Source organism: Balearica regulorum, chromosome 9 (genome assembly GCF_011004875.1).
Source record: "Balearica regulorum gibbericeps isolate bBalReg1 chromosome 9, bBalReg1.pri, whole genome shotgun sequence".
NCBI classification, from domain to species: domain Eukaryota; kingdom Metazoa; phylum Chordata; class Aves; order Gruiformes; family Gruidae; genus Balearica; species Balearica regulorum.
In genome coordinates, this window is record NC_046192.1 from 10,968,292 (window position 1) to 10,980,666 (window position 12,375).

General features: G+C 41.1%; 1 protein-coding gene across 1 annotated transcript; it reads left to right on the plus strand.

Moving 5' to 3' along the window:
* The first annotated feature begins 2,101 nt into the window (after window positions 1–2,101).
* Window positions 2,102–6,292, plus strand: CCL20 (C-C motif chemokine ligand 20). The gene is made up of 4 exons (XM_010303606.2): window positions 2,102–4,299; window positions 4,560–4,674; window positions 5,403–5,480; window positions 5,769–6,292. Exons 1-4 carry the CDS (start codon window positions 4,218–4,220, stop codon window positions 5,794–5,796), a joined length of 303 nt encoding a protein of 100 aa, XP_010301908.1. The 5' UTR covers window positions 2,102–4,217; the 3' UTR covers window positions 5,797–6,292.
* Window positions 6,293–12,375: the final 6,083 nt, after the last annotated feature.

The following is a 12,375-nucleotide window of genomic DNA, read 5'->3' on the forward strand; positions in this document are numbered from 1 at the left end:
AACTAAAAGAAGAAAAGGGGAGTTTAACATGACAAAACCAGAAAAAATAATGTGGGCTTGCTGTGGCTTGGGAAGGAATCCAGGTGTAAGATCATGCTCAGGGTGGGGCCACTCCAGTTGAGGTTTGAGTATCTCCAAGAGTATTCAAACTAGGCTTTCACATCCTCTCCTGGGCAACCTGGCCCAGTGCTTCGCACACACACCCCCACCCCCCCACCCCCTGCTATGAAGAGGGTTTTTCACTATGTCTGAGAATTTCCCTCCTCACAACTTGTGGCTGTTGTCTCTTGTGCTTCGGCTGTGCCGCTCTGAGGAGAGTCCACACAGCCCTCCCCACGCAGCCTCCCGGCCCCAGCTCAGGGAAATAATGGCCTCCCTCAACCTGGCAGCCCCCTTGCTGACCCCCACTCCAGGTGCAGCCTCCTAATTGCCTCAGTATTAGGACATTAAACACAATGTATTAGCCCAGCAATGACCACCCACAACTGACCCATGAACAGACTCTCAGGTGCTGGTTGCCACCCTGGAACCCAGCGGCCCAGTCTTTCACCTGTGTTGCGGTCTGCTGTCCAGGCAGTATGGCCCCACTTGGTCAGGCAGGTGGTCAGGGACACCAGGATGAGAGCCTCAGTGGGTCAGGGTGGACAAAAGTTACTGTCCCCTCATCCGCAGGGAACAGTCACTTCCCTTGAACACATAAGCACCTCCCTGTTTTTATATTCTTTTACCTTCTATTTGTATTATGGACTTGTAAATGTAAAGACTGATAAGATATGGTCATGAGTCACATCAGGACCTAGCAGGCAACTTTCTTCACCCGTTTGCATTAAACCTTTTTTGATTTTTTTTTAACCTACTTTGTGCAAATAAACTGAAAGTATTTTGTACACACTAAGTTCAAATAAAAGGACAGTGCTCCTGAAGTTGAGGCCCTCCTTGTGGCTTTTGTTCTAAATTTAAATCTTAACCTAATTTCCCAAATCAAACAAACCATGAGAGAAAAGGACTACCATGAGCAAGAGTCCTGGTGGGACACGAGGCACAACTCCAACCATGGCCTCTGGTGGGAACCAGAAGGTAAGATGAAAACTGCCTGACGGCAGAAGTATGGGGTGAGCACTAAGTGGGTGATGTCATTGCTGTGATATCCAATGTGCTTGTGCTTAGTTAGGAGTAGGTAGGGGTGTCAAAGCTCAGGTGAGAAGATTCTTTCCAAAAAGCACTGAATGGAGAAGAAATAGAGCTGTAGAGTCAGAAGGGAGACTTGAGATGCAAGGCTGCCTCCACCTAGATAAGAGTATCAGTAATCACGTGTTAAGCTGTAATTGCTTAGGAAATGGCAGAAGAAATGCTGTAGTTGGGTATGGGTGTAATAGATTTGGGATCAATGAGGAAAAGGAATTAGGGGTGAGTTGTTTATTTGGGCGAAGTTTGGGCAGAGGAAAGGAGATGCACAGGTGGTGAAAAGATGGGTTTGAGAAAAGGAAAAAAAAATGGGGAATAAGGTACAAAATGAAAAGGTACAAAAGGAGAGCGAGAAATGGGAGGATCTTGTGACAGGAGGAGTGTGGCTGTCGCCAGGCAGTGGTGAAGCCAGCCCGTGGGCCTAAGCTCCCCAGGATGCTGGGGTCAACCCCTGTGAACAACCCACCAGGCTCTCCATCAGGTCTACGCCTGAAAGACAGTGCAGGAGAGGGGAGTAAGAAGGGATGAACTTGTAAGGAAGGATAGCCTTGTACCTTAATAATCAGTGCAGGAGGCAAAGCAGCAGAATTGCAATTTAATAGCACTTACTAGTGATTTTTAAGTTTTCTTTACAATAATTTAACGAATATATTAATGTAACCACTCTATCAATACTATTAGTAAGCAATAGAATTGTAACTCAATATTACTTGAAGTGATATAATTGTGAAGTAATGTTGCTAATAATAGTGGTGTTTTTGTTAGCCAGTTAAGGTATTAGCTTTTTAAAAAAGATGTGCTGCCTAAACAATAAACGTTAAAATCATCCTAATCAGTTACATCTCAAGTCTCCAAACTAATGGGGAAGAGTTGGACTTAGGGAGAAACAAGTACATTAGCAAGACAGGAGACAAACTGATCTGGTTTTTTTAGAAGGCTTTGTTAGCAATTTTTAAAATTATTGTTTGCCTAGTGCTTTTCATGCTCTTGATACTAATCCAAGGGTAAGAAGATACGGTTACTATCTTGACAGTCTTAGAAAATTATCCTTCTAAACTAGCTGGAGGCTTTCCTAGCATGGACACAAGTGAAATGGGAGGGTGGAAGTGGAGGAATGTGGGTTGATAACCTAATGCCTAACTTTCATATCTTAGCAAGGTAATTGCTTGATAGAGACTGGATGATGTGAATTCCTGCTTCAAAAAAAATCTCAGGTTGTTACTGGACAGCCAGTTTAAAAGAAAAAAACAAAACCAAACTAAAAGTAGTGCTGATGGGGAAAACAGAGAATTGCTTATTGCCAACCTGATGCTTCTTGGTACCTGTCAATCTATAGTTGTAAGTGATTCATGTTTAACCACTCCTATCTCTATGGAAAGGAAAAAGCTATGAAGCCAAACTTCTGTCATTTCAGGTGTTATACTAGTTAGCTATTTTGTAGCATTGCCTAATGCTGACAGATAGTCCTTAAAGCAGTTCAGCAATAGCTGCACACTAGGAGCATTGATCTTTATGTATTTTTATGGCATTTTACTACGATCCATAAACCATTTACACAAAGCAGTGTACATCAGGGCTTGGGATCTTTACTGCCTCTTCCCGTGTCCCTTGGCCAGCAGCAGTCACTCTGAGAAGCTTCTCTACCATATGTGACGCCATGCATGATGCAAGGGCGCTCACATGCATTCCGGCCATGCAAGCTTCCCTAAATTCCAGCTATTATATACTGAAATTGATTTCTCTGAATAACAATCTAGTCTAGAGTTCAGATATTTTACATTTCTAGGAAGAGATAATAGGAACGCACCCTTCATGAGAGGTACTGGTATGAAGAACAGAGGGTATGTAATCATGACTGTGTCCCTGAGCTCTGCCTTAAGTAGCTTCTCTTAAAGCTCAGGTTACTGTATAACCACCTGGAGCTGGTAGCAGCTCCTGTATACACCAGCTGACCAGGACCTGGCCTGCAGCCATCGCATTCATCTCACACAGGTCACTAAATGGCAGTGGAAAGTAACAGCCTTCAGTAGCACCTCAAACAGCGTACTTGCAGCCACGACAGAGCCTCCCTGCGGGGGTTTCTCCTGAGCCATGCGAGGCAGCTTTAAGATTGCGTGTGTGTTAGCTGAATGTTCAGGAGTCACAATACTTGGGTACAGTTTGGCAGGGGAAAGCAGCAAGATACAGCTATTGCTTATGAAGCAGCATTGACGCATTCTGGACAGTACAGATTCAATAGAAAATGCAGTCCCTATTTCAAGCTGCTTTGTAAGCTAATTCTGGTTCAGATGAAATAGTTCAGATGTTTGACAAACTGGGCAGAAAGTGATGGCAGTGAATATATGGTTAAAGAAACCCATTTAAAGAAACCCCATGAATACTCAATGTTGCCCACATGGCCCCACCGATACTACAATCTAGAGCTCAGAAAGCAGTAATCTGGAAAGTCTGATGTTACTGTGTTGGCCAACCAGGAAAAATTAACCTGGTGCTTTAGTATCATTGCAGAGACTTATCCAGCTCCTGTGAGTGTGCCATGCTGAAATGAATGTCTGGGTTAGGCCCTCCTCCCACTGCCCCCAAGTTGGGCTTATTAAACTAGAGCACAGCAGATTACGCAGTTTCTGTAGGTAACATCAAAAGTTACCTACATTTGACTTTCCTCATTTCACAACCCACACTCCTACCCCTAAAAATACACATGCTTCACCCACAGAACCATTACCTCACAGGTTTTTTATTTCCTTTTCTTTTTGGCTGAATCTTCTAGCCTACTTTAAAAAAAAAAAAAAAAAAATTCCCCAGCACGCTGTTATCTCCGGTTATAGCACCAGGAAGGTGTAATGGGGCTGCATCGGGCACGATGGAATTTGCCGTGGGGAAACCCGCTGATGACGGTGGAATCCGCCCGCGTGTGAATTCCCGTGGCTCCCACCACCCCTTTATAAGCAGGTGGAGGTGCGGCAAGGCTGGCAGGACAAGCAGGCAGCAGCCGAGCACTCACTGGAGCACAGCTGCTGCGTGGAGTAGAAATGCCTGGCTTTAGAAGCAAGAGCTTGGTCCTGGTTTCCCTGTTGGGGCTCCTGGCACTGCTCCTGTGCGGCACCTCCGAAGGTGAGTGAGCTCGGGTGTTTGGCCCCAGGAAGCGGTTCTTGGTGCTGCTTTGCAGCGCGCCGGGCATGCTGGGGTGTGTGTGCTCACAGCTGGACGAGGGAGAGGGGGAAAGGATTATTTCAGCAAAATACGCTGCCTAGTTCTCCTCTTCTGTCGATGGGGAGCTGGATAGACAGGGGGCTGAAAAGCGAGTACCCTAGGCAGAATCACAGTGTGGTCCAGATGGGTTTGATTAACTTTGTCCTTTTCCTTCATTCCAGCACAAAGCAACCAGGATTGCTGCCTGTCCTACACCAAAGTGCGTCTGCCTCGGTGGGCTCTAAAGGGTTACACTGAACAGCTCTCCAGTGAAGTCTGTGACATCCATGCGATCATGTAAGTTACTTTTCAGAAGATCCTCTGTTTTTTCTGACATGTATTAACCTTAGGATGTCTGGAAACAATGATTTGAACATTATAAGCATGCTGCTGCTTGCTTTTTCAAAATGTTACATTAAGTGAATAAATTGTATATGATACCTGTAAAATAAATAAATAGACAACTAGAGTTGATAGGGACTACTAACTCATATGACAATGTAAATAATAAATCTGACTCTTCAGGAATCAGGTGTGCAAAGACATGCTTCGTCTCTAGCGGAGAGCCACTCTAGCCAACACAGGGTTGCCAAAACAGATGAATAAGTGACAAGAGTTTTCTTAATTCAGAGATTAAATTTTCTTTCTGCAAGGCTTTAGCCCTCCTAAATGTTGATCTGTTACCTTAGCTATCCCCTTAATTTCACAAATTATTTCTGGCATGCAGTAAAGTTCTTTGTCTCAGTAGTTCCAATGAATTGAACACAACTTTATGGTGCAAAAAATGATCCCTGCGACTGAAACAGATATTACATTTTAATTTCATTAGGTGTTTCTCTTTGTTCATACAGTATCGGAGGGGTTGTGGAGCATCCCATATCTAACAGGCATTTACAAAAGCAGTTGTTATTGTATACATATAGAGTAACTATGATACATGGTTTCGACCAAATGCATCTTCATAGTACTTACTGGCAGGGATTTCTAATGATTTACCGATCTCTTTACCACTATTTCTTTTCCAGTTTCCACACCAACAGTGGACTGAATGCTTGTGTAAATCCTAAGGAAGGCTGGGTGAAGAAGCATCTTCTTTTCCTGAGGTAGGAATCTAAAAATCTAAATACTACTAGGCTGATAAAAACAGAGCACATATGAAAGCCTGTTTCTTATATCTCCTGAATGCCACTTGTGATGGCAATGCTCAACATGTTTGTCTTTCCATCTCCTGTTAGACATGGTTACTCATTTTTTTAGAGTCGTCTTGGGGACAGTCATGTCACATGTCCCTTTTTCTACCTGAGTTATTCTCTCAGGAGGTGCTATATCTTGGAGAGAGAAACCTATGGCTGAGGTCATTATTTATGTGTGTTCTCTCATTCTTTTAACAGCCATAAGCTCAAGAAGATGTCAATGTGATATGGTTTCCAGCAGGGAACTACACACAGACATGGCTGAAGAACCATTCGGTTCAACCTCTTGGTTGAGATCGTCGTCTTGTACACTGTTGTGTGCTTACTCACCACTATCTCTGGCTTCTTTGGAACCGTTGAACTTCTTGAGTTGATTCATATTGCATCGCTGTTTTGCTTGAATTAAGCATTTTGTTGTTAAAGTTTCAATTTTTACTAATATGTGTATGTTACTAATATAACATGAGTACTATTTAGTGAGGACTACCTTAAGCTGTTGTACAGAGTATGAATTTTATTAGTTTATTGCATGTTATTTTTGTTTTGTTGAGCATGTGTAATGCGGGTTATTTATTCTGTTTGTTTTGTTACTACTTTGGCACTGTCTTGTGCCAAAATGTTTCCTTTTAACTGTACTTAGCATTACAATACTTCTTGAACAAAGTCTGCTTGTGGAAAAAATGGAAACTTGAGTTTGAAAAAAATAAATGTTAAAATCTGCACTCCCTGTGTGGTATTTTTTGGTTTTAATTGAAAAAGGTGACTTCCCCTTGAAATTAATTCCTTTGCTTATGAGCCTCCAGCTGAAACAAGTACACAAGTGTATTCACACTTGTTAAAAGCCACTTTCCACCCTGCTCACTCTGTTTGCCCTATGGATAACTATGACCTCCATAGGATATAATTCCTTCCTCTCCTCCAGACAGCAGCTGTACGTGAAGCTTTTTCTTAACATAAAAACCTCAGCTCAATTTCATCTTAATCAGACTTCAGAGAATTTCTCTTACCAGTTTCTCTATTTGTTCAGGAGCAACCTTACACATATTGTTACAGGGCAAACCTCCAGCTCATCTGCTGGGATTATGGTTATGGTAACACAGTCTGCTCTCAACTTAAAGGGCTCTTCTCTAGACAAGAAATTTGCAGTGTTTTCCTCCCCTTTATGAGTTTCCTATAGTATCCTACGGTTTGTAGCATAATGAGATTTTCCTGATGCAGGACCTCTTGATGGAGGTCTGCAGACAGTACTGCAGTACAAATGATGCCTGATAAAAGTAAAGGGACTTCATGGAGTAGGTAGGACATGGGTGCAGGTTGAATGGGGAAGGCTGCTCAGTTTTTTTTGGTACTATTACATGGCCCACAGGGACTTCATGGATGTGACCAAGTAGGCTGTGTAGGTGTAGTCCTCTCACTGACAGCACCACAGTCTTGCAGATAAATCTATGCCTTGGCTTTTGGTACCTTCTATTTTCATTGAGATAGAAGCATTAATTTTAATTTAATTTAAACTTAAATGTAAAGCATTTTTGGTGTCCTTGAGAGTGGAGATGAGAGGTGTTGGGTTTTTTAAATTGTGTTCATGAGTGTAAGGTTGTTATTTTCTGGTTTCAAAACTTGCTAGAACTTAAGCAATCTGCTTGTAGTTCTGCACATCTGGGAACTGGCAGTTCTCTGTGGGTGAAGCCTCTGAAGGAGTGAGATTAATTGGCTTTGATTTCCAGCAAGTAGATTCCATGTCCCTGACATTAAGGATATAATGTAAGAAGCTATTGGCTTCCCAGAGAGGAGTAATTACCCAGCACGTTCCCTGGGGATTCCCACAACTTCTGGGCTAAACTGCAGAGCTCTGTCTCACACCTGTCAGTACTGGTGTGGGCTCAAAGAGCTTGCAGGCTACATCAGGCATCAACAAAATGGTACAGACACCGTGAATGGATTCATGTTAAAAGCATCAGAAGGTGAGGTTCCCCAAGCCTACCTTGGGATAGGTAGGAATCAGCGGAGGAGGTGTTAGGAACCAGAGCTATATATGAACTTGGTGCAGAAAGGCCTGGAGTCCAAGCTGGCAAATTGAAAGCAGGGGAGCAAAATAAGAAAGTGAAGACGGATATGTGAAATTGCGGGGGTAGCTCTTTGTAGTGCTAGGTCAGGCCTGTTAAATGTTTTTGTATTGCTTCTACAACTCATCCTTCCTCTTGTCAGCCATGGCTCCATTGCCACAAAACCCCAGATGCTTCATCCATAAAGCTACTGACTTGTTGGATTGTTTTTAGTTCCTCTTATTCTGACTGAATATATTTTTTTTATAACCAACCTCATTGGAGGAAAAAATAATTTGAAAATTGGTTTTTATGGTCAATAACATACATTTATAAGGTTGTTACGTTGCTGGCAGGAAATGCCATGTAAAAATAGCATGTCCCTCCATGCATTCCTGAGGATACAAATAGGTATCATAAGCAGGTGCTGTATCTCCAAAATCATCAAATGTGAGGCACACGTTTGTGAGTAAGTAAGCTTAAGTGGCCAGTAAAGTTCTGACAGCTATGAAAATCACTATTTCTAAGAAAACCTTAATCCTGATTACTTTGGTGGTGCTGTTCTGCATTTGTGTAGGTAAGGTTCTTTTGCCTCTATTTTTGGCCTTCAGCTCCTAATTCAGCATGTGCAATTTTGTTGAATAATTTGAGGTGCAGTACTAGATGGTCATTTGGGAACTTCTCCCTTCCCTTTATACATATATATATAAAATTATTTTTTTCTTGCAAAATGCCAGTGAGGCTTTTTATTACAGCTTGGATATCATTTGGATAACGGGTGTGAGAGTTTTCCATTCAAAGTCTCAGCACAGCTTCATACTTCAGTTCCAAAATCTCCTGCTCTTGCTGCATTGAGACCAGCGATTCCTGTGCCTGCTGGAGTACTGTTATGGAATCCTATTTGTGCATATTCTCTCTATAGTGGTTTTTGGTGTTTGTTTTGTTGTTTTTATTTTTAATGTTTATTTTTGCTTCTTTTTTAATTCCTTTTTTTTTTTTTTCCCTAAAGCATTCTCTCACCATTCTCAGACAGGACTTTGTAGCATTTCAATAGCTTTGTATCTTCATCAGAAAACTTTCTCTTCATATATGGACTCATAATTAGATTTACTCATTTCTTAACATCTTTTCTCCCACTCCAGCACAAAGCAACCATGATTGCTGCCTTTCTTACCCAGAGAAAAGTGCCTCCTAGGGCTCTCATTGGTTACACGGAGCAGCTGTCAGCAGAAGTCTGTGAAAATAATGCTATTGTGTAAGTTACCAGTTTAAAGAAATTCAGTAATATGACCGATACTGGTTAGTATTGCCTGATGTATGGATTTGGATCTGTTCTTGGCTCGTGGGAAAATGTGTTTAAATACTATACTTTTTCATATCTGTGTATAGTCCTATGAAATTATCTATATAGAAAAAGGTATACAATGAGGAATGGCTCTTAGCATGCATTTTTATCTGCCACTGCATACTATGTATTTAAAAACCAGCAGGTGTTAAATAAGGAGAAAAATAATTTAGTATTGCATGGACAACAATTTTTATAAGGAATAGCAACCCTTCTACTGATTTAATTTTGCTGTTAAAACCTGCCACATCTCATCTGCTGGGTGAGTACTAACAAGTTATTTGTTGAGTTAGCGTTCAGTTGATGGTACCTCCTAACTGTCAGTTGAAGACTGGTTTTTGTTGCTCATTTCTTGTTTTTTCCACCTTCCACACAAAGGGGGGTTGTAAAGCATGTGCAAATCCAAGAGACAAATGAGTGAAGGCCTTTCTTAGCCTGCACCGTGCATGTTTTCAAGTATATTATCTCACTGAAAACCAAGCATTACTGGGTGTGCTTTGTGACAATGACACTTTCAGCTTTTTCACAAGGGTGTTGATAATTGATCAGTTACCTTTAATTACCAGTGCCTGCGAGCCCGAGCCCGTATGTAACTGAACTTCACTCCTGATGAAGTCCTGATGAACTGGGATGCATCGTTCAGCTGTAATTTTGTTGAGAAGTGAATTGGGGAATTTGTGAACCACGAAGGGCTTTAGCCTTATGACACTGTCACTTGATTTGAATGGCATACACCCAGCTGGACAAACATCAAAACCATACAGATGATGAATTGTAACAAGCCTCCTGTATGCTGAGCTCAGCTGTGCTATGCCCTGGCAGTCTTAGGCCAAACACCAGGCTACAGGCAACGTCCTTTGCCAAAATATGAATCATCAAAGAAGTTTTTACTTTTCAGACTAAAACGAGTGCATTGTGTATGCTAAGTTTACTAGCGATTACAGTTGTATGACTGTACATAAATAGAAAACTATGATCTATGTATCTATGATCTTGTGGTTGCTCTGTTCTGGGAAGCATCATCCTTAACTGTCCAGTGTTGCAATCCTAAATGTTCCAGGCTTTGAACTTGCTGTGTTTGTTCCTTCTGCAGTATCAATTGCAGATAGCTTCCAGTCAAAGCTCACCAAGAGTCGCCGGTGTTAGAATACAATTTAAATATGACATACAATACATACAGTGCTGTGGCTGCTATTATATATATTAAGCATAGTGCATTGCTCATGTAGCTACTACCATAAATAAAACCAGGTACTTGTTTAATAGACTTTTAGCTTCCTTGAATTTATAACATTATTCAAACATTATGCAATCCAAAAGAAATATTTAATGTACTGGTATCAGATGAAACTTAGAATACTGTACGCTTAAAAAGCAAATATATCACAGGAAAAGTAGAGACTAAAATACTATTGCAAATTGTTGTTATTAAATTTACAACAGCATTTCTATAGTTTTGCTTATATGACTTCAGTTATACCCCCAAAATAAGGTAACAATTTTATTTGTAAGCATCTGCATCTACATTTCGGTATTCTTGAAATTTTGCTACTCCCTAACCTTAAATTGAAAACTCTACTAATTCTATTTTTTTTTTACATTCTCTTTGTATCAAGGAGACAATTGGCATTTTGGGTTGATAGCCCCTGAAAAAACAGATACATGGACACTATACAGAGCATAAGGAATTGTGCTGGATACACTTACAGTGCCTGTCTTATACTAAAGTGATTTCATTTACCATCACAGCCAGGCAGCTGCACATACAAAAGTGAGGAAAAGAGGGATTGCACATGGCAGGTTTTCTTACACTAACTGTGCCAGCAATGGGATAAGGAAATCCAAGGAGAAAGAGCTACTTGTCTCTCAGAAGAGGTGACTGAGGTAAGTGAGAGTTGACTTTGTGTGCATATCTGTTCTGTGGATAAAAAGTCTCTATCTCAGGTTCTGTTAAATTTGGTTCCTTCCCAATTATTAATGTACTTATTATCAGAGAGGTGTCAAAGGAACTTGAGATGCAATCACTAAGGTTCACTAAATATATCATTAATTTCTACATGTATTAATTTATGATCCTAACCTCTTGGTTAAATCTATTCGTATGACCTTTGGATACAATGCATTCCACTGTAGTAGGTTTTCACAATACTCCCATCTCCTGGAGTATCTCAATTTACCTAAAAATCTCAAGCTTCACAGTGATTCTTTTTTCTAACCCTCAAAATTACAGAGAAAGACTTGCAAAGCAAAAGATGAATAACTCAACAGCTTTTCACACCTAAGCTAGTTGTACGATGTTTTGATATCCAACTCAAGTTTTTGAGTAGCAGCTGTAGTAGTGAAATTTAAAGGGAAAGTTATTGCCACATTTCTTGCAATGAGCACTACTTTCAGTTATCAGACATGATGGTCCTGTCACAGTTTTTCAGTGGAGAAAAAATCACAGTCTGGGCTGAAATTGAGGATGTGTATGTTCTTTCTGTTTGGTTTATAGGTTTTTTCCTCCTTCACTTTACTGCTGGAGATGGATGTAACAGCCCACAGGTTTCAGAAAAGATTTAGCTAGCTCGAGGGATGACATTACCCATTTCCTCCGCCATGGTGAGTGAGAAGACACACATAGGCAGCTGTAGTAAGATATCAGATATGCTTTTTTGTTAGTTGGAGGTTTCTCAGCCTGTGAAGAATAACTCACTAGGTGTGATGTGCTCATGGTAAGCAATGGAGGAGAAAGAGACACATCAGCTTCTGGAAGCGGGAACAGTGTGGCCCAGCACTTGGGCTCCCTGGTGAAAAAGCCTGAATGATAGGATCCATTTAATAGGCAGCTACAGGATAAAGTAACTTGGGAAACAAGCACTGGGATAGTGTGGTTGGGGCACCATGATTAGTGAAGGCCTGTACCAAAGTGTATGAAACAGAGCACAAAGTATTTCTTATTTCTGAGTCAAACTTTAGGTATGTTTGTGATGCAACTTGTAACCGTCTTCTCTTCTGGCCATATGCCTGTAAGCCAAGGCAAAACATTTGTGTGTAGGCAAAAAAATCTTATGTGTAGGATGGCCTAGTACAACAAAATTGTACCAGACTCCTCCTATAAAATTTAACCAAAACATAGATTCTTCTTGAAGGAACATGGCTTGCAAGGGGATCAACTCTGTACCAAGAGTTCATATAACAAATATTGAGGTACCAAGGGCAAAGAAACCTTACAAATCTATAGGAAGCTCCAGACTTATTCTTGGGTGGGGGGACAGGAAGGTGCTATGCACTGACCGGTCAAGCTATCTAATTAGAGTTATGTCAGTGGAGATGGGATCAAGTGGTCCAATTTGCAGTGAAATTGTCAATCACAGTGTCCGGATTAAACTAGTAGTTTAATATCCTTGCAGCACCATTGGTCAGGTAGAAGGCTAGT

Bases quoted from the DNA above. Each gene is read 5' to 3' on its own strand.
- CCL20 (XM_010303606.2), top strand. From the start codon at position 4,218: ATGCCTGGCTTTAGAAGCAAGAGCTTGGTCCTGGTTTCCCTGTTGGGG. The intron at 4,675-5,402 runs GTAAGTTACTTT...TTTCTTTTCCAG, and splicing joins TGTGACATCCATGCGATCAT to TTTCCACACCAACAGTGGAC. The intron at 5,481-5,768 runs GTAGGAATCTAA...TTCTTTTAACAG, and splicing joins AAGCATCTTCTTTTCCTGAG to CCATAAGCTCAAGAAGATGT.